Source organism: Osmerus eperlanus, chromosome 12, assembly GCF_963692335.1.
Source record: "Osmerus eperlanus chromosome 12, fOsmEpe2.1, whole genome shotgun sequence".
Classification (NCBI taxonomy): Eukaryota; Metazoa; Chordata; class Actinopteri; order Osmeriformes; family Osmeridae; genus Osmerus; species Osmerus eperlanus.
Genome location: NC_085029.1, coordinates 18,091,067 through 18,114,948, shown reverse-complemented (window position 1 = coordinate 18,114,948; position 23,882 = coordinate 18,091,067). Strand labels below are relative to the sequence as shown.

The following is a 23,882-nucleotide window of genomic DNA, read 5'->3' as shown; positions in this document are numbered from 1 at the left end:
ACACACATTTAAGAACATCGACAACAATATAACTGTTTACCCGTCTGAACGTGCAGGCTGTTCACTGGGTAGGGTCTGAAAAGTTCTCATAATTTAGACCAGTCTCCTATCCTGAACATGACATGTTTTTGCACATGAAATAATGATTTTGGTTTCCCCAAGTCGTTCTCATCAGCACCATTGTAGCGACTACATTGGGACAAACTAAAAGTCGCTGAGAGGCTGTTGGGCGTGCTATCAAAAAGGAAAGATTCGCAGAGATCCAAAAATGCGTTTACTTAACTTTTCCTGGCCCAACAACTATCATAATTTAGGAAAGTGTTCTTCTTTGTGAGTCCTCCAACTGATGAAAGAGTCCATGCCCGATTTGTTGTGTGGATCTCGTTGGTGGTTCATCGGAGAGCAAAAGTCATGGACGGAAATTAGGAAAAATGAGCTAAAAGACAAATAAAATATGTAGATAGAGACAGCAACAACAGGAGAGAAAGTACTACATGTTTAATTTACATTTATTCATTTACATTTGATACAAAATCAATTCACTAAACACAAAGGAGCAATTGTGTTTGGAATGAAAACCCTGGGATGTAAATATCAGTCCATCATCTTCCAGGTGAAACTGTCTCCACAGCCAGCTGCTGTACTCTGGTCCAGTCTACAGTATGACACAGTTGCAGATCCTCTCTGGCCTGTCATTTCTCAGTTCTCTCTCACCGCCACCTGGGCTCCTCCCGCCTCTGCTCTGAGGGACGCATGTCTGAGCAACAGCAGGCTCTCTGGGCGTCTCTGTGTATGGAAGCAGGTAGGAGGGACGGTTCATTTGCAGGTTGCGCGATGATTTTGTTTTAGAGCGGTAGCCCACCTGCCACAGCAGGCCATCCTCCAGATCCAGGTTCCTGATGATCCTCACTAAACCTTTACTGATGCAGAAGGTGTTCTGACGATCAAACCCGACCTCACCATGATGCTGGGTTACATAGACCTTATGTACTTCCCTGTCTGGGTAAATGCTTATGATGATGCGATCCATGTTGCTGTGGTGATCCTCTTCAGTGAAGTTTGACCACACATCATCAGGCAGGTCATCAGCCCCTTGGAAAAACAAGTTGCCCACCTCATAATAAGGAATGTCGATGCCTGGGAGCAGTTGATAACCGTCATCCTCGAGTCGGTTACCAAACCAGTGGAAGCCAAAATGTTCAGTTTTGGGGTGTTCTAAGGCCACTAGGTCTCCGTTGTTGTCAAAGGAGACGTAGTCGTTGCAGAACCAGTATAGTAGATGCAGGCCATGTCTGGGCCAAGGCACGCCATAGCCAGACGACTCCAGCTGCCCAATCTCATTCAGGGTTCTGATCTTTGACATTGTTTACCTCTGAAAGAAGAGAGATAAATAAAATACCCTTTTGATCTCATTGTTTCCAGATCATCTTTTGTCCCTTCCACCAACCCCCGTTCCTCCCAGTTGCCTGGGTTGCCCAGCCTACAATCAGGTTCAATAAACACACTATAAAGGTCATTTGTACTTCATAACAGCCATATAACTGACACAGCAGAATTAAGCAGGGCTTGTTAGTTATGATTTGAGTTGAGTCATAATGTATACATTTGGAATCAGAAAATCAATTAACATCACTGTGCTGAGAAAAGCGAGATCAAAGTGAATACATGAGTACAAAAAGTTACACGTCAACAACAGCCTCTGACCTGCTCTATCACAAACACACAACATCATTTTAATCTCATTTTTCTACACAAACACACACCGTCTTACATCTCTTTCTTTATGCACCTATCTCGTTTTTTATGATCATTGACCTATGCACTTTTATAAAGCTCTCTCTCTCTTAGAAGTCGCTTTGGATAAATGTAACACTGTCTCAGTTTGAAATCATGATCCCCATATGGAATATCCTATCTAATGCTTTGGAAGGTAAGATCATATTTTCTGTGTTTACATCTCTTTCATGACCCAATTAACATTATTCTTATTGACATATTTTATGTCTTCTCTGTCTTCCTCATACCCAGAATTACAGGTTTTCTGTACTTACATTTACATTTAGTCATTTAGCAGACGCTCTTATCCAGAGCAGCTTACAGTAAGTACAGGGACATTCCCCTGAGGCAAGTAGGGTGAAGTGCCTTGCCCAAAGACACATCATTTTTCACGGCTGACCCCCGTACTTGGTTTTAATGGCACATAGACTTGAAACTTAAGATCGTTTTGGATGTAAAATGCAATCCACAGTAAATACAAACACTAAGTGAAAATTCTCAACATACATACCCGTTCAAGAGCTTCTTCTCCTGTCTGTTAATATTTGAGTATCCCTTGAACAGGTACGTGAAGCTTCTTGGAACAAAATAACCTGTATGTATATGAGTTGGTATACATTTTTCTATACAGTGTGTCTTTTGTGTGAAAGTATCTATGGGACTGGTGTTTTACAAGGTCGAGAGGAACTGTGGATAAGAGGTAGAGGGTCTTTCCGTTCGGTGATATCAATGACAGAAAAATGATTTCACTTTATAGATGTCCATTCTAATGATATAATTTAGATTAAGATTATAACAGATTCAGATAACTTCCCAATAATTAAATAATGGATGTGATTTGTGTTCAGGAAAGACGGTCTTTATTGAGTGTCGGAGCAAATCTACCAGAAGTTTTTTAGTGATCCACATCCAAGTGTTGGTTTCCTAAACTGGCTGGACAGCAGCCCTCAGCACAGCCGTGTTAACAGTGAGCACTGGTCATGCTCTGTGGGACACTTATCACAGGTGTTATCGGTGGTTTTATTGTGTGAAACTATTAAAGCTCATATTTACCAGGCAAAGTGCTGGAGATGGATTTCATCACCAACATCAGACCTGAAGATAAATGAGAGAGAAAAACATGTCTGCAATCAATGGATTTTTCCAGATTTGACAACTATAATTGTATGTTCATGGTTTCTGTAACTCAGACAGCTGGCTTTGTTTGTCCTATGTGTTTTAACAGGCTGTATTCAGATACTCACCCATTCCCCTACTAGCACACACACACACCAAGTAAGTTTTGTTTTCCTTTCCTGGTCCGTTTCTACGCTGAACAGGGTTACGGCCCCGCCCCCTTTGCTGACAAGGAAAGGATATTTTATATCAAACAGGTTTGGTTAACAGACAGAAGACGTTCTTGAACGGGTATGTTGAGAATTTTCACTTAATGTTTGTATTTACTGTGGATTGCATTTTACATCCAAAAAGATCTGAAGTTTCAAGTGTATATTTGCCATTACATTTACATTTTAGTCATTTAGCAGACGCTCTTATCCAGAGCGACTTACAGTAAGTACAGGGACATTCCCCCCGAGGCAAGTAGGATGAAGTGCCTTACCCATAAATATTAGGGAAGCAAACACTCTAGACATTTTTAAAAGACAGCTTAAAACCTACCTTTTTACCGAAGCATTTAAGTAATTTTATCTCAAAAGGGTTTTCCTACTTTTATTAGTTATATTATTGTAGAATCTTGGTTTAGTAAATTTGGGTCATTACTTGACTTGCTATTTTTACTTTGTCTAGGTCAAAGTTGGCACACACACAAGAACTCTGGTCGCGTGAAGTATTTAAACAAATATGTAAAACAATCTGTATTCTTGATCTGAGGCAAAGGATCCGTTAACAGAGAATACGGCCCATACTCTTGACCTGGGGAAAGGATCTGTTAACAGAGTGTATGGTTTTATATATACAGACCAGGGGTGAACCAAATGTATGTGTGTTACTTGTAATCCTACTTTTATTAGTTATTTTATTGTAGAATCTTGGTTTAGTAAATTTGGGTCATTATTTGACTTGCTATTTTTACTTTGTCTAGGTCAGAGTTGGCGAACTCTGATAGCGTACAAGAACTCTGGTCGCGTGAAGTATTAAAACAAATATGTAAAACAATCTGTATTCTTGATCTGAGGCAAAGGATCTGTTAACAGAGAATACGGCCCATACTCTTGACCTGGGGAAAGGATCTGTTAACCCTCGTGCTGCCTTCGGGTCACATGACCCAAAGGTTCATAACGAACCATCGTTGTGTTTACCCAATTTTACCCAATACAAAAACAAATTAAAATAATTTTCTTTTAACCGTTGCAATGTGGGGGGTCTGAGACAGCCTAGCTGTTAAAAGAAAATGCTTCACTTTGTCTTTGTATGCGGTAAATCTGTCGCAATACGAAGGTGGGTCACAATGACTGATGGGTCAGAATGACCCGAAGATAACACAAGGGTTAACAGAGTGTATGGTTTTATATATACAGACCAGGGGTGAACCAAATGTATACTTTTAAGATGCATGTTTAAAGTTGTTTTCTCTCTTGAACAGAGATCTTATTGGGATTTTTATTTTTGTTTGAATTGTTTATCACTTGTATTATTGTTTTTATTGATTTTATGTAAAGCACCTTGAGCTACACTTCTTACTTACTTGCCCAAGGAGTCAACGTCATCGGCCCAGCGGGGAATCGAACCGGCAACCTTCTGATTACTAGCCCGATTCCCTAACCGCTCAGCCACCTGACTCCGACCTGACCACCTGACGCCATTAGTACCGAGTACAGAAAACCTGTAATTCTAGGAGACACTGGGTATGAGGAAGACAGGAGAAGATGTGGAGATCATACACGGAAGACACTATTCACATCAAATATGTCCATAAGAATAATGTTAAATATTATCTTAACTTCCAAAGCATTATGATATGATATTCCATATGGGGATCATGATTACAAACTGAGACATAGGGTGTTAGGTGTGTAAAGAAAGAGATGTAAGACTGTGTGTGTTTGTGTTGAAAAATTAGATTAAAATTATGTTGTTAGTTTCCTCCAGGATCACAATGACTCTTATTGAGAGACTTGTTGCTCTTGTTGGTTAGTTGTAACGGTTTTAAATTCTTGTACTCGCTGTGAAATATTTGACTGTTGATTGTTTTTCTACAGGTACACTCTTGCACTTTTTGAGTTTCATGTTGTTTAACCCTCGTGCTGCCTTCGGGTCACATGACCCAAAGGTTCATAACGAACCATCGTTGTGTTTACCCAATTTTACCCAATACAAAAACAAATTAAAATAATTTTCTTTTAACCTTTGCAATGTGGGGGGTCTGAGACAGCCTAGCTGTTAAAAGAAAATGCTTCACTTTGTCTTTGTATGCGGTAAATTTGTCGCAATACGACGGTGGGTCACAATGACTGATGGGTCAGAATGACCCGAAGATAACACAAGGGTTAATTGTAACTTGTTTGACTGCATGCTCTTATGATTCTTCCCTTTGGCACTTATTTGGTTTTTCACAATGTATGCTTCATGTTTTGGTTGCTCGCAATGTTTGGGGCTATCTCATTGTTATGATCAGTGACCTATGCTCTTTTGTAAAGCTCTCTCTTGGAAGTCGCTTTGGATAAAAGCGTCTGCTAAATGCATAAATGTAAATGTTGTGTGTTTGTGATAGAGCAGGTCAGAGGCTGTTGTTGACATAAAGTTACACACAGGTCATGTATTCACTTTGATCTCTCTCTTCTCATCACTGTGATGTTCATTGAGTTTCTGATTCCAAATGTATGTTAAACAGTATGACTCAACTCAAATCATAACTAACAAGCCCTGTTTAATTCTGCTGTGTCAGTTATATGGCTGTTATGAAGTACAAATTACTTTTATAGTGTTTATTGAACCTGATTGTAGGCTGGGCAACCCAGGCAACTGGGAGGAACGGGGGATGGTGTAGGGGACAAAAGATGATCTGGAAACAATGAGATCAAAAATATATTTTATTTCTCTCTTCCTTTCAGAGGTAAACAATGTCAAAGATCAGAACCCTGAATGAGATTGAACACCTGAAGTCGTCTGGCTATGGCGTGCCTTGGCCCAGACATGGCCTGCATCTACTATACTGGTTCTGCAACGACTACGTCTCCTTTGACAACAGAGACCTGATGGCCTCAGAACACCCCAAAAGAAAAAGTTATGGCTTCCATCGCTTTGCTAACCAACCCAGAGGTGGTTACCAACTGCTCCCAGATAAAATGATTCCTTACTATGAGGTGGGCAACCTGTCTTCCCCAGGAGCTGGTGACCTGCCTGATGATGTGTTGTCAAACTTCACTGAAGAGGATCACCACAGCAACATGGATCGCATCATCATAAGCATTTACCCAGACAGGGAAGTAGATAAGGTCTATGTAACCCAGCATCGTGGTGAGGTCGGGTTTGATCGCCAGAACACCTTCTGCATCAGTAAAGGTTTAGTGAGGACCATCAGTAACCTGGATCTGGATGCATTTCTGTGGAAGTTGGATGTATGAATATATTTTTTTTAAAGTCCAGAAGATGCAGCCAAGCCAGCCCCGGGAGTCTTTAGATATCTAACCCTTTGATTTGTTTAATATCATCATGATTTTAAATGCAATATAGCAGAGCTACGTGAGAAACATTCACACACATTTGATTATAAACTTTTCCTCAACAACTTCCGTAGCATTCCAGAGAACATTAGTTCTGCCCGGAAGAGTAAAATGCAATAGCAGCTACAACCCTTTCAATCGTCAATGTTCATTTTCTTTTTTTCAAAAACCCGTAGACCCGTAAACCCATAGAAAAAGGGTTCTTTTTCTATGGCTCTGACGCGACCTACTCACCTGCTTCATGTGCATTCACTGCAGTCACAGAAATCGCTTGAACTGAGTTAACTAAATTTTATGTACAACAAAGAAAATAATTGAAAATGTTTAATGTTTTGGAAATAAATCTGTTAATTGAATTTCAGTTTAATTTAAAATTTGGTTCAAAATATTGTGATACGTATTGTATTGTACACCCAGTATTGTGATACGTATTGTATTGTACACCCAGTATCGTGATACGTATTGTATCGTGAGCTGAGTGTATCGTTACCAGTGGCGCCTTAATGCACGGGCTTACCTGGGCTTAAGCCCGGGGCCTCGACCAATCAGGGGCCTCTTAATAATAATACAAAATAATAATGATGATAAACGTCCGTATTCGCGGTGTCATTACTCTGCTCTACAGTGGCATCTGGTGGTGTATGTGGAGGCAGGGGAGCCCCCCCCTCCCCCTTATCTAAACAAAATGTAACAAAATGTAACAAAAACTAAAGAGGGTACAGTACAATTTGTAGGGTGTGCTTGCTTGCGTCGGTTGCAGATGGGTCAATTTAATATGAAACAAGCTGAACCCCCTTTGAGACAAGCTATTCTAACAACGTTGTCACCGGCAGTATTTTTCAGATGGAATCGCGATTCAAACGGTACCATCTGCTAACTGAAAATATGCCCTCAAACGCGACTTTTTGGTCTCAGTCTAGAGCCCTGCTTGGAGAAGCTGAATTATGCTACGAGCAAGCTAGCCTAGCTGCTGTTGCTAGCCAAACTTCACTGAGGGGATTGTTTGAATGCGCCAGAAATTAAAAACGTTTCTTTTGACATAAAGTTTAGGCTGTGGCATTGAATACAGGGACGCACCACACAAGCTTGAGTTTAAATACATAATTTATTGTGACATTACTTACTGTATATGCAAGTCTTGAATTGCTTAAATGTATAATGCTGCTAGTACACCACGGCACGATACTTGCTGTGCAACAGCAATGCACGTTGTATCCATGCGTCGTTGCTAACGTGTGCTGACGTTGTGAGTAGGCTAGCACTGAGTTCCCTTCGTTGACACAAGGCACTTTTTGCCACAAAAGCTGAATTTCAGCCTAAACCGTGCAACGGAATGTAAATAACAATACAAGCAACTCGTGCGATTGTGCGATTAGCGTGTGGGGGGCCTCAAAAAATGAAAAGAAAAGTCCATAACCCAGGGGCCTCAAGTGCTATTAAGACGCCCCTGATCGTTACACCCCTATAATTATAGTAATTGATTACATGCCATTGTGATGTTGAATGTTGTGGAATAAAGTTCTGTCCGTCTCCACTAGAACGGTGTGACTATCAGTTTAGCTTATGAGTTTATACGTATCAGACAACCAGCTGGTTGGAGAGAGTTGAACAAAAACCTCAACATGAGTTCAGACACTGCGTTACAACCAAAGTCTGAGGCAGAAAGGTCAGAAAACAGAATTTATAGTAGAAAGGAAAAACGAACAACATAAATCCAGTCGATGTTCTTTAGGCAGGTTCAGATGGAGACAATCACAGTAAGAATACAATATGTGTAATGTTTTCTTAAATGTGTGTAATCAGACCTTGACAACTATAATTGTATGTTCATGGTTTCTGTTACTCAGACAGCTGGCTTTGTCTGTCCTATGTGTTTTAACATGCTGTATTCAGATACTCACCCATTCCCCTACTAGCACACACACACCAAGTAAGTTTCGTTTTCTTTTCCTGGTCCGTTTCTCCGCTGAACAGGGTTACGACCCCGCCCCCTTTGCTGACAAGGAAAGGATATTTTATATCAAACAGGTTTGGTTAAACTAAATATTATTTCATTCAAACAATCCTGGAGGCAGGATTACTGCTCCAAACCCGTCTGTCAGGGATCACGTTCTCTCACATTAATGGTGGTGTTGGGCATTAAGGTTTGTGTTGGGCATTAAGGGTGCTGTTGGGCATTAAGGGTGCTGTTGGGAATTGAGGGTGGTGTTGGGCATTAAGGGTGGTGTTGAGGCATTAAAGGTGGTGTTGGGCATTAAGGGTAGTGTTGAGGCATTAAAGGTGGTGTTGGGCATTAAGGGTAGCGTTGGGCATCGTGTGAACCCATCTTGTCCCCGTCATTTCCCGCTCTGGTCATCTCTGATGGTCCATCCGCTTAAAGTGACATCTCCTCGAAAGTCTTGCGGCTTGTGGCTCCAGGGGTCGCGTCCTTAGCCGTCATTCCAAAGCGCAGAAGCGGGATGCTGCGAGAACTGCTGACAGGTGTGATGGCGTATCTGGAGCCGTCCAGCAGCTCTGCTGGTTGATTAGAAAGCATTGTTTACAGACTTCCAGACTCTTTCAAAAGCGCAGAAAACTTCAACCCAGCTCCTACTTTAGCTTCGGACCGCCATCTGCTGGTTAAATGTTAGCTAGGTGAGTATTACTTCAGTAAGAACAAAACATTCGAGTTGATGGTCGCAAAACTGTAAAATTGTTTAAATATCGGCCTAAAACTTGCATGTCAGATTAATTATCAGTTCGTGACAAATTAAGCGTGACAAGTAGACGTGTAGAGATGCAACTGGAGGACTTGAGGAGGAGTTCTTGGTTTAGTTTTCACCGCTGTTTACTGCACGCTCCACAACACAGCGAGCACAACCCTCACGCGAGTCTAACTGGCACCGCATTTAATTCATGCTCCAATGGCTTTGGTTTTAAGTGTCGACATGAATTGCGAAAAACAACAGCAGGTATAGGCTATCCACCGACTGAATAATAATGTAGAGTCATCATATCATAACTAGCCTATTATTATAACACGCGTTTGCATTTAGGACACGCCCCGTTGTGAGTGGCTGGATGCGTTGATACTTTGCACAGCTGTCTAAGCAGGCTCTACATTAACAGACTGCTCTCGCGGACCAGGAAGGACTCGTTTTTCTCTTCAGATATCAAAAGTGAGACTTTGTTTCTGGATATCGGCCGTCGCAGCCGCGTTCAGTTCGAGTTCGAGCGTTTTTTTGCACCCTGAGGACTTTTTCATCTGTGACCACGTCATGTCTGCGCGAGGTAAGAACTGACCGTCGTCCTCGCGCACCTGTTCTGTAGAATCACAGGTACGAGCAGGCAGGTTAGTGTGCTCTACCCCCACTTAAAAAGGTAAATGATGTAGGCTATCGTGTAGCCTAGTAAAAATTGGGTTACTGCCAGTCCTTTGAGCCCACTGAAAATCCGTTTACTCATCAACCACATTGTTTTAATAGTAAACGTTTTTGTTGCTTTTATTTCATTATGTATGATTGGGCTTAGAAAGTTGGTATGGTAAAAATCTGACCGTCATTTTGGAGACTAGGTCCTAATGAAGGACAAGGGTCAATCGTTGGCAATAATATCCTACGGCAGATTGCAACTCTTATTCATTGAGCAGCTGGTGAATTTAAGGAGTAAAGGGAGAGCGGTGAATACCATGAAGAAAAGTCATGGAATAAAAGGCTAAAAATAAAGTGACCAAACAGCTCAAGCGGAGGTTTTCCCAGTTCGGTGTTTTTTCCTGGCTGCTTCAGAATGTGTTTGACGTCACCGCTTGTTTTTCGAATGAACCGCTCTAATGATGGTTTCTTATTTGTATTTTAATTAAAAACTTTTCCTATTTAACATTATTGTTGGAAGTTATCCATTAAGAGAGATTGTGTTTTATTATTAATGTGTGGTTGACTTCTTCCTATTTCTTTGCATTCAGTGGTAAGTTTTTGTTGCTGTGACATGCTATCTAAATGTTATGGAAGCGATAATAATATTTCTAATCTAATCTGAATAACTGTGTACATTGTTCACGTTGCACTGTTCAAGTGAACTTGTTCTGGAACAACAGGACAGATTATCTTGGCAGGTTGAGTTGTGAAGCTAGCTCACGACTCACCAGTTCTGATTCTCTGTATCAGTTCAGAAGATTGTTTGAACTGGCACGTTGATATCTCGTTCTGTTGAGGAGATGTTGAAATAAATCAGGAGGCGAGGAAAAAGTGTGGAGAGCATTCATCTGCAGTGGATGTTAGGGCAGCTAGGGTCAGAGGACAAACAGGCCACAGGCCTCACCAGAACCAGAGTCTTCAACATAGTTCAGCCACACTTTAGGTAACAAGCTAATTTACCTACTGGGGAATGAGTAGTGCTGGGAGAGTGCTGGATAATACAAGCAGGCCCTCTGATGGACTCTGTGGACTTGCTTCATGTTTAGAGAGCGTTACAGCTCCTTATCTACAGGAGAGATTCAGCCCTGGTCTGGCCAGTCTCTAGCAGGCTGCTGTGTTTCCATGTCCTGCTGCTCTGGAGGAAGCAGATCTGGCTGCGGAGTGTCCTGCTTCCAGAGTGTTTACGTTCGACCGGCAGTAATGTGATAAAGAGTTCTGAAAGCTTCTGTGCTTTAATGCTTTGTGTCATGTTGGCATACATCATGGGCCAACTCACTGTCCAAGTCACAGTGGTTCCAGGAGCAAACTTCATCTCCCCTCTCCTGCCCCCCCACCTCCCCCTCCTCCTGACCCCCGTACTGTTGTTAGGTTGTAAGCTCAGGGCCCGAAGCCTCGAGACTTCTCGCAATAGAGCCTGTTGCTATGGGTCATTTGGAGAGAGCGGTTGTACCAAACTCTCAGGGTTCAAACAGTGAAGCCAGACTCCAAGTTGAAATTCAAACTGACACATTGGGTTGGCCTCTCTCTTGGATCGCTCTGGGTTATGCCCCGCCCTGCCCTTGCTCTCAGTCCTTGGTCTCTCTCTCTGCATCTCTTTCTGTCTCTCTCTCTCTCTCTCTCTCTCTCTCTCTCTCTCTCTCTCTCTCTCTCTCTCTCTCTCTCTCTCTCTCTCTCTCTCTCTCTCTCTCTCCGTCTCCGTCTCCGTGTCTCTCTCTCTCTCTCTCTCTCTCTCTCTCTCTCTTGTCTTTTCTCTCTTGTTATCTAATCCCCCTCTCTCCTTCTCAAAGCCCATCTCTCATTCACTTAGTATGTTCCTGCACTCCTGATTTTCCCTCTTCTCCATCTCTCCTTCCCTCCCTCTCCTCTTTCACCCTGTATCACTGTGCCCCTACAGGGAAGCCTAGTTAAGGCTGTCAGATGGGTTCATGTCAGAGGAGGCCAGGAATAGACCTCATTTAACAACGGCCTTGGATGGGCTTTCATGAGTTCCTCAGATCGTATTAAAACTCAGGACCACCTAGACCTGACTTCTGATTCTGATCCAGACCTCAACTTGACCACCCACACCACACCAGGTCACCCAGACCACATCATGTCACCCAGACCTTTCAGACCTGAGCTAGGTGCATGACAGTGGGTGGCAAGATTAGCAGCCTATTCTGTTTATCTGGCCTACATCACCTATAGACAACAAACTGACTGCAGATACTCTGGTGGCCTCGGAACGGCGAGGGGGCTGGAGGGGCGAGGGGGCTGGAGGGGCGAGGGGACTGGAGGGGCGAGGGGGCTGGAGGGGCGAGGGGGCTGGAGGGGCGAGGGGGCTGGAGGGGCGAGGGGGCTGGAGGGGCGAGGGGACTGGAGGGGCGAGGGGGCTGGAGGGGCGAGGGGCCTGGAGGGGCGAGGGGGCTGGAGGGGCGAGGGGACTGGAGGGGCGAGGGGGCTGGAGGGGCGAGGGGGCTGGAGGGGCGAGGGGACTGGAGGGGCGAGGGGGCTGGAGGGGCGAGGGGGCTGGAGGGGCGAGGGGGCTGGAGGGGCGAGGGGGCTGGAGGGGCCTGGAGGGGCGAGGGGGCTGGAGGGGAGAGGGGGCTGGAGGGGCGAGGGGACTGGAGGGGCGAGGGGGCTGGAGGGGCGAGGGGGCTGGAGGGGCCTGGAGGGGCGAGGGGGCTGGAGGGGAGAGGGGGCTGGAGGGGCGAGGGGACTGGAGGGGCGAGGGGGCTGGAGGGGCGAGGGGGCTGGAGGGGCGAGGGGGCTGGAGGGGCGAGGGGGCTGGAGGGGCGAGGGGGCTGGAGGGGCCTGGAGGGGCCTGGAGGGGCGAGGGGGCTGGAGGGGAGAGGGGGCTAGAGGGGCGAGGGGGCTGGTGGCTGGTGAAAGTAGAGTGTGTAAGCTGTTGTTTCAGGGCTTAATTGGGCCTGATCCCAGCAGGAAGCCCTCTGTACCCAGAGAGGGGCTGAGTGTGTGTGTGGTGTGTGTGTGTGTGTGTGTGTGTGTGTGTGTGTGTGTGTGTGTGTGTGTGTGTGTGTGTGTGTGTGTGTGTGTGTGTGTGTGTGTGTGTGTGTGTGTGTGTGTGTGTGTGTGTGTGTGGTGTGTCCAATAGTAGTTGGCTAATAGCTGTCACAGTGATTACTGGCAGTAGCACAAATAGGAGATGAGAAACCATTCAGCAGAGGTCTGATTCAGAACTCTCCCTGGTTCCTCTGACACCATGTACAACTCTGCTATGGCATCTTCCTCTGTCTATCCATCACACAGACAGGAGGCTACATCACCTCCTCTTCTCTCTCTCTCTCTTTGTCTCTAGTCTGGTGTGTTTGTGTGTGTGTATGTAAAACAAAATTCCCTTTCAGCATAGTTGTACACATTATTTTGACACCGTTGTACACCCCCCTACCCCTCTCTGTGTGTCCCTTGCAGGTGCTAGACTAGCAGAGGCCATCACTTTAATTCCTGCTGACTTTACATCTTCCTCCCCCCTCCTATCCTCCTCTTCTCTCTCTCTCTCCTCTTCTCTCTCTCCACCTCTCTCGCTCCCTCTTCTCTCGCTCCCTCTTCTCTTCTCTCCTCCTCTCTCTCTACTCTTCTTCCCATCCTCTCCCTCTCTGCCCAGCCTGCTGATTGGTTATTTACCCATCCACAGTAACCGCCTCCTTCTGACTAAAGGTCGAATTATACTTCTCCGACTCCGTTACGGACGGACGGAGTCGGACGGATTGGTTGAAATTATAGTACTCCGAAGGCTGTGGGTGCTGAAAACAATTCACCGCCAGAAGAGTAGTGGCGCAACCGTTTTTTGTAAGTCGTCGTCGAGTGTTTATTTACCTAGGTTATCGAGAAGTCGGAGCAAGGGGTAAGGGGTATCCGTAAATGACGGACGGACAGATGGACAGTCAGGAAAATCAGGAGGTGCACGTAGAGCTCTCCGAGGGGCTCGGAGAGGGCACGGAGAGGGCGTTCCCTGTGTCCGTCTCCGTAAAAACGGAGAAGTATAAATCGGCCTTAACATCTCCTCACCTCACTTCTACTTCCTTTCCAGGAGGAGCCAGAACCATAACCTCCAGCTTTCCCCTGGCTACCCCAATGCTAACCCTTTCCAATGTTTGTTTTGAGTTTAGATGGATAGAGTATTAAAGTGGAGATGTGGCTCCATGGTTCAGTAGCAGTAAACCTGTAAGCAGGAACAGCTGGGCTTGGAGGGAGAGTGGGAGGGAGGGTTCCCTGCTGGGACCAGAGGATCAGCCGGCAACACTGGCTCCCTGACTGGTTCTGCTGGGTCCAGAGGATCAAATGATTTTCTCAGCGAACACCTACACATTCAGAGTTCAGCGTGCAGAGCATCAGCAGTGTCCTGCATCGAGGCCTGTCAGTCTGGGCCAGCAGTCAGCACCTGGAGGCTCCGCCCTAAAAACCACGCTTCTGTCCAGAGCCTGGCAGACACCAGGGCTTCAGCCAGCATGTATAAGCATGAGTTGGAGGTCACATGACTAGAGGGAGAGAGGAACTGTTTCTGGAAGTCACATGACTAGAGGGAGAGAGGAAGTGTTTCCTGTTTCATCCTGCTGCTCTTCATCAGAGAGCAAACGCAGGGCTGAAGGACTGAAGGGCTGAACTTGAATCCTTCGTATGTCCTGTCAACAACACGCAGACTTTCTGGCAGACGGACAACACACTGACGGACTACTCAGCTTCACAGAGTCCAACCATCCCTGGACTACTCAGCTTCACAGAGTCTAACCATCCCTGGACTACTGACCTTCACAGAGTCTAACCATCCCGGACGTAATCACAGCTGCTTGATCTCTGTCTATGGACGTCTCGTCCCACCTTAGTAATGTCTGGAATGACTTGCTGGTCCAGCTATGCTTGCAGGAATGACCCTCACATTACTGAACTTGCTGTATTTACCTGCACAGAGGGGGCTGGAGACTGTGTCCTAACCTGCACAGAGATAAGGTGGTCTCCTGATGTGCTTCCTGTGTCAGCTCCGCTAACATTCCGCTCCAGTAATCCAGTTCAAGAATGAGCTTCTCCACTTGGTTTCTCGTTAAGCAGAACAGGAATTTTAAACCAACAATAGCACAAACCCATTCAGCTAATTATGGCTAGTCCTGAGAAGATTACAGTTATCAAGTCAGATGTGTTATGTTCAGGACAGAAACAGCCTTCATGTGGTAAACAGGGTCGAGGCTGACAGGCAGGCACATCCACACACCCGGTCTGCCTAGCCCAGGTCCTGGGTCTGGTAGTATGTGGGTCTGGTAGTATGTGGGTCTGGTAGTATGTGGGTCTGGTAGTATGTGGGTCTGGTAGTATGTGGGTCTGGTTCTGGTTGGACGGTAGTGTGCCAGGACAGGGCTGCTGATGCTGGGTGGATGACATCATCAGTGCTTGTGCTGCTAAAGATATTCCTGCTGACAACCACTCTATCCTCTCTCTCTCTCTCTCTCTCTCTCTCTCTCTCTCTCTCTCTCTCTCTCTCTCTCTCTCTCTCTCTCTCTCTCTCTCTCTCTCTCTCTCTCTCTCTCTCTCTCTCTCTCTCTCTCTCTCTCTCTCTCTCTCTCTCTCTCTCTCTCTCTCTCTCTCTCTCTCTCTCTCTCTCTCTCTCTCTCTCTCATCTCTCTCTCTCTCTCTCTCTCTCTCTCTCTCTCTCTCTCTCTCTCTCTCTCTCTCTCTCTCTCTCTCTCTCTCTCTCTCTCTCTCTCTCTCTCTCTCTCTCTCTCTCTCTCTCTCTCTCTCTCTCTCTCTCTCTCTCTCTCTCTCTCTCTCTCCTCTCTCTCTCTCTCTCTCTCTCTCTCTCTCTCTCTCTCCTCTCTCTCTCTCTCTCTCTCTGTGTGTGTGTGTGTCTCACACACGCACAACCACAGTCTCTCGCATGCACATACTAGCCTAATGCCACACAAAATTGCTAACACATTCATACGCTCCTACTTGCTCACATTAATTACTTTGAGACGGTAATAAGATATTAAAGTCTATTTCTGTCTGTTTCTCACAATATGTACGCTCAGTGCGGCCATACAGCCCATCCACAGACAGCAGCTTGCTCAGATAGGATTCAGACCTACAGGAAAGTGGCTTACATAGAATGTGTCATGAGCCTGAGGGCCTGTATTGTCATGCTCCATTAGTGTTCATGGTCCATGCTGTGTGTGTGTGTGTTCATGGTCCATGCTGTATGTGTGTGTGTTCATGGTCTATGCTGTGTGTGTGTGTTCATGGTCCATGCTGTATGTGTGTGTGTTCCAGGTCTATGCTGTGTGTGTGTTCATGGTCCATGCTGTGTGTGTGTGTGTTCATGGTCTATGCCGGGTGTGCTCAGCCTTTCTCTCAGGGTACTCTCCCCGGTAAGGAGTCTGGGTAATTTTCAGATACCACCTGACGCCATCTGACCTGGGGGTCTCTGGGAGATAACACTAGCCAGTTCCGGGTCTGGTCCTATCTGCTTCTGGTTCCATCTGCTTCTGGTTCCATCTGGTTCTGGTTCCAACTGGTTCTGGTTCCATCTGGTTAGCGCAGGTCTTTCACCACTTCCACACAGGAATGTCCTCTGGTGTTCCCCAACTCCTGGCCAGGAAGCAGGGGTCAGGCAGGGGTCAGGCTTGTTTGAACATTAAACATCTCTCTGTTTTCTTTCATTCTGTCTCGCTGGCTCAGGTGGAAGCTGGGCTGGGATGCCGGGCCATGGAGACAGATGAAAGTGGGACACATGTTTGTTTTATGTGATTTCATCTTAAAATGTGCAATATAATTTGTTACTTTAAACTTCATTTTCTCCTCACCAAAGAAACTTATTACACAGCACAGCACAGCACAGGTCATCACAGCTCATCACAACACAGGCTGAGGCAGGTGAAAGCATAGAGATGAAGTGGGTCAGCGCGTGCACTAAGATGTTTGGGCCCCAGGAACGCAGCCTTCCTCAGAACAGTTCCTTCCTACACATCCTACAGACAGACCATCTGGGATGAACACGGCCGGGAGTGGGGGGTGAGGAGTGGGGCGGGGGGTGAGGAGTGGGGCGGGGGGTGAGGAGTGGGGGGTGAGGAGTGGGGCGGGGGGGTGAGGAGTGGGGGGTGAGGAGTGGGGGGGTGAGGGAGTGAGGAGTGGGGGGTGAGGGAGTGAGGAGTGGGGGGTGAGGGAGTGAGGAGTGGGGGGTGAGGGAGTGAGGATGGGGGGTGAGGGAAGTGAGGAGTGGGGGGTGAGGAGTGGGGGAGTGAGGAGTGGGGGGTGAGGCGTGGGCTAAAGAGGGCTGCAGGCCTGGTTACTGGAGCTGGGTGGAGGGAGGTGATGCCGCAGGGAGACAACATGAGCTATTAGGCTGAATGTGGAACATGGTTGTGTAACGTAGACCACACCAGCGCTTCTCAATGCTCCACATGAAGGCAGCCAGGCGACGAGGACGCCTCTAGGTGGAGACCCACACTGCCCCTCTCTCCTCCCTCTCCTCTCCTTCCCTCTCCTCCTTCCCCAGATGCTCAGGCTGTGCGGCCCCTCTCTGGGCAAGGTGCGTGAGGGCAGGGTGCGTGAGGGCAGGGTGCGTGAGGGCAGGGTGCGTGAGGGCAGGGTGCGTGAGGGCAGGGTGCGTGAGGGCAGGGTGCGTGGAGGGCAGGGTGCGTGAGGGCAGGGTGCGTGGAGGGCAGGGTGCGTGAGGGCAGGGTGCGTGAGGGCAGGGTGCGTGAGGGCAGGGTGCGTGAGGGCAGGGTGCGTGAGGGCAGGGTGCGTGAGGCCTCAGCACGTGGAGCATTGTGGGCATGGTGGTGTGAACCAGGATCTGAGCTCCAGGATGACTCAGTCAAGCCCCTCTCCCAGTCCCCTCCCCTCTAATACCAGTATTTGAAAGACTCTGGTAAATCACTGTAGTATCACAGACTCATAAGTCTGTTATTCCACTCCTCAACAACAGGGGGCGATCCTCCATGCTGTGCAGCCCAGGATGTGCAGCCCAGGAGCAGGGTGAGACTAAGAGGAGCAGGGTGATGACGGCTGATTCAGGCCCCTGGGACCTGATCTGTTAGTGTAATGCTGCCATCTTCACAACATCAGCTGCTGTGCTTACCCTTCTACAGTCTGCTGAGGTAGCTGTGTGTGTGTGTGTGGTGGGGGGGGGGGATGTGTGTGTTGTGTGTGTGTGTGTGGTGGGGGGATGTGTGTGTGTGTGTGGTGGGGGGGATGTGTGTGTGTGTGTGTGTGGTGGGGTGTGTGTGTGTGTGTGTGTGTGTGGTGGGGGATGTGTGTGTGTGTGGTGGGGGGATGTGTGTGTGTGTGGTGGGGGGGATGTGTGTGTGTGTGTGTGTGTGTGTGGTGGGGGTGTGTGTGTGTGTGTGTGGTGGGGGGATGTGTGTGTGTGTGTGTGGTGGGGTGTGTGTGTGTGTGTGTGTGTGTGTGGTGGGGGGATGTGTGTGTGTGAGGTGGGGGGGATGTGTGTGTGTGTGTGGTGGGGGGGATGTGTGTGTTGTGTGTGTGTGTGGTGGGGGAGGATGTGTGTGTGTGGTGGGGGGGATGTGTGTGTTGTGTGTGTGTGTGGTGGGGGAGGATGTGTGTGTGTGGTGGGGGGGATGTGTGTGTTGTGTGTGTGTGGTAGGGGGGATGTGTGTGTGTGTGTGTGTGGTAGGGGGGATGTGTGTGTGTGTGTGTGGTGGGGGGGATGTGTGTGTGTGTGGTGGGGGGGGATGTGTGTGTGTGTGGTGGGGGGGGGGATGTGTGTGTGTGTGTGTGGTGGGGGGGATGTGTGTGTTGTGTGTGATATTGTTTCAAGCTGAGCCCTAAGTGGTCCAACCTTCTTATACAATCAACTAGTTCCTGATTACCATCCTGTCCCCCTTTGCAAATTGAACTGCTTCCCCATGAAACACACAGTTGTACAGACAGACAACTGTACAGACCGTTATACAGGTAGCTAAACCATGAAGCGATTGATTTAAACTGTAATTCACAAAGATTATAGAATACAACAACAAAGTTGATAATCTTTTTAAAGAGTTTACCCAATCTCCAGGGATTATCTTGGGGTCGCTGGTCCTGGTTGGGGGGGCGGGGGGGGGGCAGGTAGACAGATAGAGAGCTAGCAGAAGTCGTGACTCTTTCTGCTCCACCCCTCTCTTGTTTTACCTTGGCTGAAGATAAACACTAAAAATACACCCGTCCTAATCTCCTTAGCAGAAAGAGGTAAGAGTTAGACCTGGGCTGCCTGGTGGACAACACACACCACCTCCCTCCAGTCAGGCTAAGTCCTGCAGAGATAATACCTGCTGTCCACGCAAGGAGGATTTCCTGTCTGACAGACACCACTGCTGCACTGCCCTCCTCCTCCCATGTTCTACTAGACCTGCCTTCTTGTTCTTCTACGATGTTCTACTAGACCTGCCTTGCCGTTCTCCGGTTCTCCTGACACATTCTTCTGCATGGTGTCACACTTGGAGTCGGTGTGTAACCCGGGTTGTTGGGCAGAGAGTCTGAGCGGTCTGAACATGCCCACCCTCCCTAGCCTGGGCCGCATGTGTGGCTCCAGCCACGGAGACGACATGGTGGTTCTGGACCGGGTCAAGAGGAAGAACTCAGTTCGCCGCATGTCCATCATCGAGGACGGCCAGGTGGCCGAGGTTCTGTATCTCATCCCCAAGCAGTCTATGATGGAGCAGCTGCCATTCCTCAACCCCAACGACTACATCCTGTGTGAGAAGATGATTGGCGTGCCTGTCGATTCACCGCCGGGTAAGAGGAGGAGAGGCGATGGCTGGTAGACCTGGCAGGGTGGGGAGAGATGAGAGGAGGGGATGGCTGGTAGACCTGGCAGGGTGGGGAGAGATGAGAGGAGGGGATGGCTGGTAGACCTGGCAGGGTGGGGAGAGATGAGAGGAGGGGATGGCTGGTAGACCTGGCAGGGTGGGGAGAGATGAGAGGAGGTGAGAGGAGATGTTGGTGTGCGTCTCTGTGGTCAGTAAGAAACCCAGCCAGGCAGAGCTGCTGGTCTGAGCTGTATGAAACTGCAAACTGCTGTCTAGCATCTTCTCGGAATCACTGCTGCTCTCTCAATGTCACAGTTTTTGAGCAGTTAACTCATATGAACTTTACGCTTCCGGGTTGCAAAATTCGATGCTGTTTGCCGAACAATCTCTGTTACTGTGCCAGACGGAAGCAGTGTGGCTGGCCGATACCTCGGCCCTACCCCCCAGTGTTTCTGTTGCACGCTAGTTGAGATATTATTATTGTTGCACTGTGCCTTGTAGCTGAGATGTTACTTTACACTGTGTCTGGTAGCTGAGATGTTACTTTACACTGTGCCTGGTAGCTGAGATGTTACTTTACACTGTGTCTGGTATCTGAGATTTTACTTTACACTGTTTCTGGTAGCTGAGATGTTACTTTACACTGTGTCTGGTAACTGAGATGTTACTTTACACTGTCTGGTAGCTGAGATGTTACTTTACACTGTGTCTGGTAGCTGAGATTTTACTTTACACTGTCTGGTAGCTGAGATGTTACTTTACACTGTGTCTGGTAGCTGAGATGTTACTTTACACTGTGTCTGGTAGCTGAGATGTTAATTTACACTGTGTCTGGTAGCTGAGATGTTACTTTACACTGTGTCTGGTAGCTGAGATGTTACTTTACACTGTGTCTGGTAGCTGAGATGTTACTTTACACTGTGTCTGGTAGCTGAGATGTTACTTTACACTGTGTCTGGTAGCTGAGATGTTACTTTACACTGTGTCTGGTAGCTGATAGTTACCCACTTGGTAGTTGGGGTTGTTGTGGGGGTTACAGAGGAGAGAAAGAATGTGAACTATTTTAATCCTCTTAGTTTTTTTCATCCTGAACTGGCTTTGTTCGTACGCTGTGTACAATCTGAAGCAGACACATGTACCAGTGCTCTGCCTTCCCTCTGACTGTGCTTAGCGTTTTCGTAATGGCTTGTTGTGGATGTGAATTTGCCCTCTTGGGTTTCTTGAGAACTGGTGTGTGTGTAATTGTTTTACTGGGGGAGTGTGTGTTGTTCTGGAGGGGGTGTGTATGTGTTGTTCTAGGGTGTGTTGAGGGGTTAGTCTGTTCAGCTGTGTTCGTTCCTGTCTTGAGGAAGGGGCTTGGATTTCTCCTGTGGTAGCACCACCTGCTCTCTCTCTCTCTCACACACACACACACACACAGTCACATTTGAACAGAGACACAAAACACCCCCAAACTGTCCTAGACTCACGTGCCTTGTCAGAGCCACACGTCAGATAAGGATATAAATACAGAGAGAGAGACATACAGAGAGAGAGACACACATACAGAGAGAGAGAGACATACATAGAGAGAGACACACATACAGAGAGAGAGAGACATACATAGAGAGAGACAAACATACAGAGAGAGAGAGACATACAGAGAGAGAGACACACATACAGAGAGAGAGACACACATAGAGAGAGAGAGAGAGAGAGAGAGAGAGAGAGAGAGAGTGTCTTGTTCCACTTTCAGACCAACCGACAATCTTCCAAAAGTTTGCCCAGCCTACCTACACACACTGTGTTTGGTCCCTATGTTAACATGTGCCTGATGCTGGGTTGGACTGGAACTCTGGAATGAACATTTGTCACAAGCAGCAGCTGCAACCTGGTTATTTCAGCAGGAGAGAGCAGAGTCCCCACACACACACACACACACACACACACACACACACACACACACACAAGGGCAAAGGGAGGGAGGGTTGAGAGAAGGGGAGAGAGAAGCAGCACAGTCTAGTCTGAGCAGACTCTCTCGCTCGCCCTCTCCCTCCCTCACTCCCCTGCTCCCCCTCTCTCTCGCTCGCCCTCTCCTCCCTCTCTCCCTCACTCCCCAGCTCCCCCTCTCTCTCCCTCGCTCTCTCCCTCCATTTCATTCTCTCCCTTGCTTGCTATCTCTTTCTCCTACCCCCTGTTTCACTGTCATTTGGACTCCTCCTTGTCTGGAATAAGCAGGACGATTGTGTGGGCTCTCCTCATCAGCCCACTGCAGTGAGAGCGGCCCCACACAGGAGCTGATGGTCATGGTGAAAGAGAAAGGTAGAGATTTGCTGGGCTGGGGAGGTTAGCTATGCTACAGCACGCGTGTGTGTGCTTGTTTGAGAGAGGGGGAAAGGGAGAGAGTTTAGGTAGAGGGCTGTGAGAGGCATAGCGGCTAGGTGTGTGTGCGCGTTGCCCTGGTGGTTTGCTGATACCAGTCTGTGTTCTGGTGAAGGACTGAGCTGGCAGTGTTATTGGTAGCTTTCTGTGTGTGTGTGTGTGTGTGTGTGTGTGTGTGTGTGTGTGTGTGTGTGTGTGTGTGTGTGTGTGGAAACAGAATGAGTGGATGTGTGTACGTAGGAGTGTGTGTTGGTAGGATAGTGTGTGTGTGTTGGTAGGACAGTTTGTGTGTGTTCTGTGGTGAGATTTGGTGTATTTTCAGGCCAGAGGACTCAGAGGATATGGGCTTTCACTGCCACAAACATGCTGAGTTGTGTGGGTGTGCGTGAATGCAAAGTCATAACTTTCTATTCTAACTTCTAACTATTTCCTGAGGTGTATCAGACTCTAAGGACCTAGCTTCCCTTTGTGTCAGTGTTTGTTGTGAAGGCACAAACACACACACACAGTCTTGAGTGTGATGATGCAGACGGCTGTCATTCCTGGTGTATGAGTGTGTGTGTGTGTACAACCTGGAAACTACAGACTACAGTCTACAGACTACAGTCTACAGACTAGAGCCAGTCTTGAAAAGCCTGTCCCACTATATATTAAACCCTCCCTTCTGTGTTGTGTAGAAGCGCTACTATCTCCAGTAGAAATATTGTGTAAGACTATTAAGAATTGAGAAGCAGCTTGAATCATTGATGTGAGGTGGTGAGTGTGCTGTGTTCCTGCTCTGCTGGGGGAGGAGAGGGAGGGGGGAAGCTCCCAGACTGATGACTGCAGCTGTATGAAGTCTGGGAGGAGGTGCTGGGAGGAGGTGCTGGGAGGAAGTGTTGGGAGGAGGTGCTGGGAGGAGGTGCTAGGGGGAGGTGCTGGGAGGAGGTGCTAGGGGGAGGTGCTGGGAGGAGGTGCTAGGGGGAGGTGCTAGGAGGAGGTGCTAGGGGGAGGTGCTTGGAGGAGGTGCTGGGAGGAGGTGCTAGGGGGAGATGCTGGGAGGAGGTGCTAGGGGGAGGTGCTGGGAGGAGGTGCTAGGGGGAGGTGCTGGGAGGAGGTGCTAGGGGGAGGTGCTGGGAGGAGGTGCTAGGGGGATGTGCTAGGAGGAGGTGCTAGGGGGATGTGCTAGGAGGAGGTGCTAGGGGGAGTGCTGGGAGGAGGTGCTAGGGGGGGTGCTGGAGGAGGTGCTAGGGGGAGGTGCTGGGAGGAGGTGCTAGGGGGGGGTGCTGGAGGAGGTGCTAGGGGGAGGTGCTGGGAGGAGGTGCTAGGGGGAGGTGCTGGGAGGAGGTGCTAGGGGGAGGTGCTGGGAGGAGGTGCTAGGGGGAGGTGCTGGGAGGAGGTGCTAGGGGGAGGTGCTGGGAGGAGGTGCTAGGGGGAGGTGCTGGGAGGAGGTGCTAGGGGGAGGTGCTAGGGGGAGGTGCTGGGAGGAGGTGCTAGGGGGAGGTGCTGGGAGGAGGTGCTAGGGGGAGGTGCTAGGAGGAGGTGCTAGGAGGAGGTGCTAGGGGGAGGTGCTTGGAGGAGGTGCTAGGGGGAGGTGCTGGGAGGAGGTGCTAGGGGGAGGTGCTAGGGGGAAGTGCTAGGAGGAGGTGCTAGGGGGAGGTGCTAGGGGGAAGTGCTGGGAGGAGGTGCTAGGGGGAGGTGCTGGGGGGAGGTGCTAGGGGGAAGTGCTAGGGGGAGGTGCTGGGAGGAGGTGCTAGGGGGAGGTGCTGGGAGGAGGTGCTAGGGGGAGGTGCTAGGGGGAAGTGCTAGGGGGAGGTGCTGGGAGGAGGTGCTAGGGGGAGGTGCTGGGAGGAGGTGCTAGGGGGAGGTGCTGGGAGGAGGTGCTAGGGGGAGGTGCTAGGGGGAAGTGCTAGGGGGAGGTGCTGGGGGGAGGTGCTGGGAGGAGGTGCTAGGGGAAGTGCTAGGGGGAGGTGCTTTGAGAGCAGATAGTC

General features: G+C 48.4%; 2 protein-coding genes across 2 annotated transcripts in view; one reads left to right on the top strand and one right to left on the bottom strand.

Annotated features, from left to right (window-relative positions):
* Positions 1 to 493: 493 nt before the first annotated feature.
* LOC134031343 (uncharacterized) lies at positions 494 to 2,337 on the bottom strand. The gene is made up of 2 exons (XM_062474934.1): positions 2,288 to 2,337; positions 494 to 1,372 (listed from the first exon to the last, which is right to left on the bottom strand). Exon 2 carries the CDS (start codon positions 1,361 to 1,363, stop codon positions 656 to 658), a length of 708 nt encoding a protein of 235 aa, XP_062330918.1. The 5' UTR covers positions 1,364 to 1,372; positions 2,288 to 2,337; the 3' UTR covers positions 494 to 655.
* Positions 2,338 to 19,137: 16,800 nt separating this feature from the next.
* The window catches only part of ablim1b (actin binding LIM protein 1b), a 34,711-nt gene continuing 29,966 nt past the window's right edge, over positions 19,138 to 23,882 (top strand). The window contains exon 1 of the mRNA XM_062475423.1: positions 19,138 to 19,537. Coding sequence (XP_062331407.1) covers positions 19,228 to 19,537 — 310 coding nt within the window. The 5' untranslated portion in view covers positions 19,138 to 19,227. The remainder of the gene's footprint in view (positions 19,538 to 23,882) is intronic.

What these genes read in the sequence shown, in the direction of transcription:
- LOC134031343 (XM_062474934.1), bottom strand. Translation starts at nt 1,363, where the DNA reads ATGTCAAAGATCAGAACCCTGAATGAGATTGGGCAGCTGGAGTCGTCT.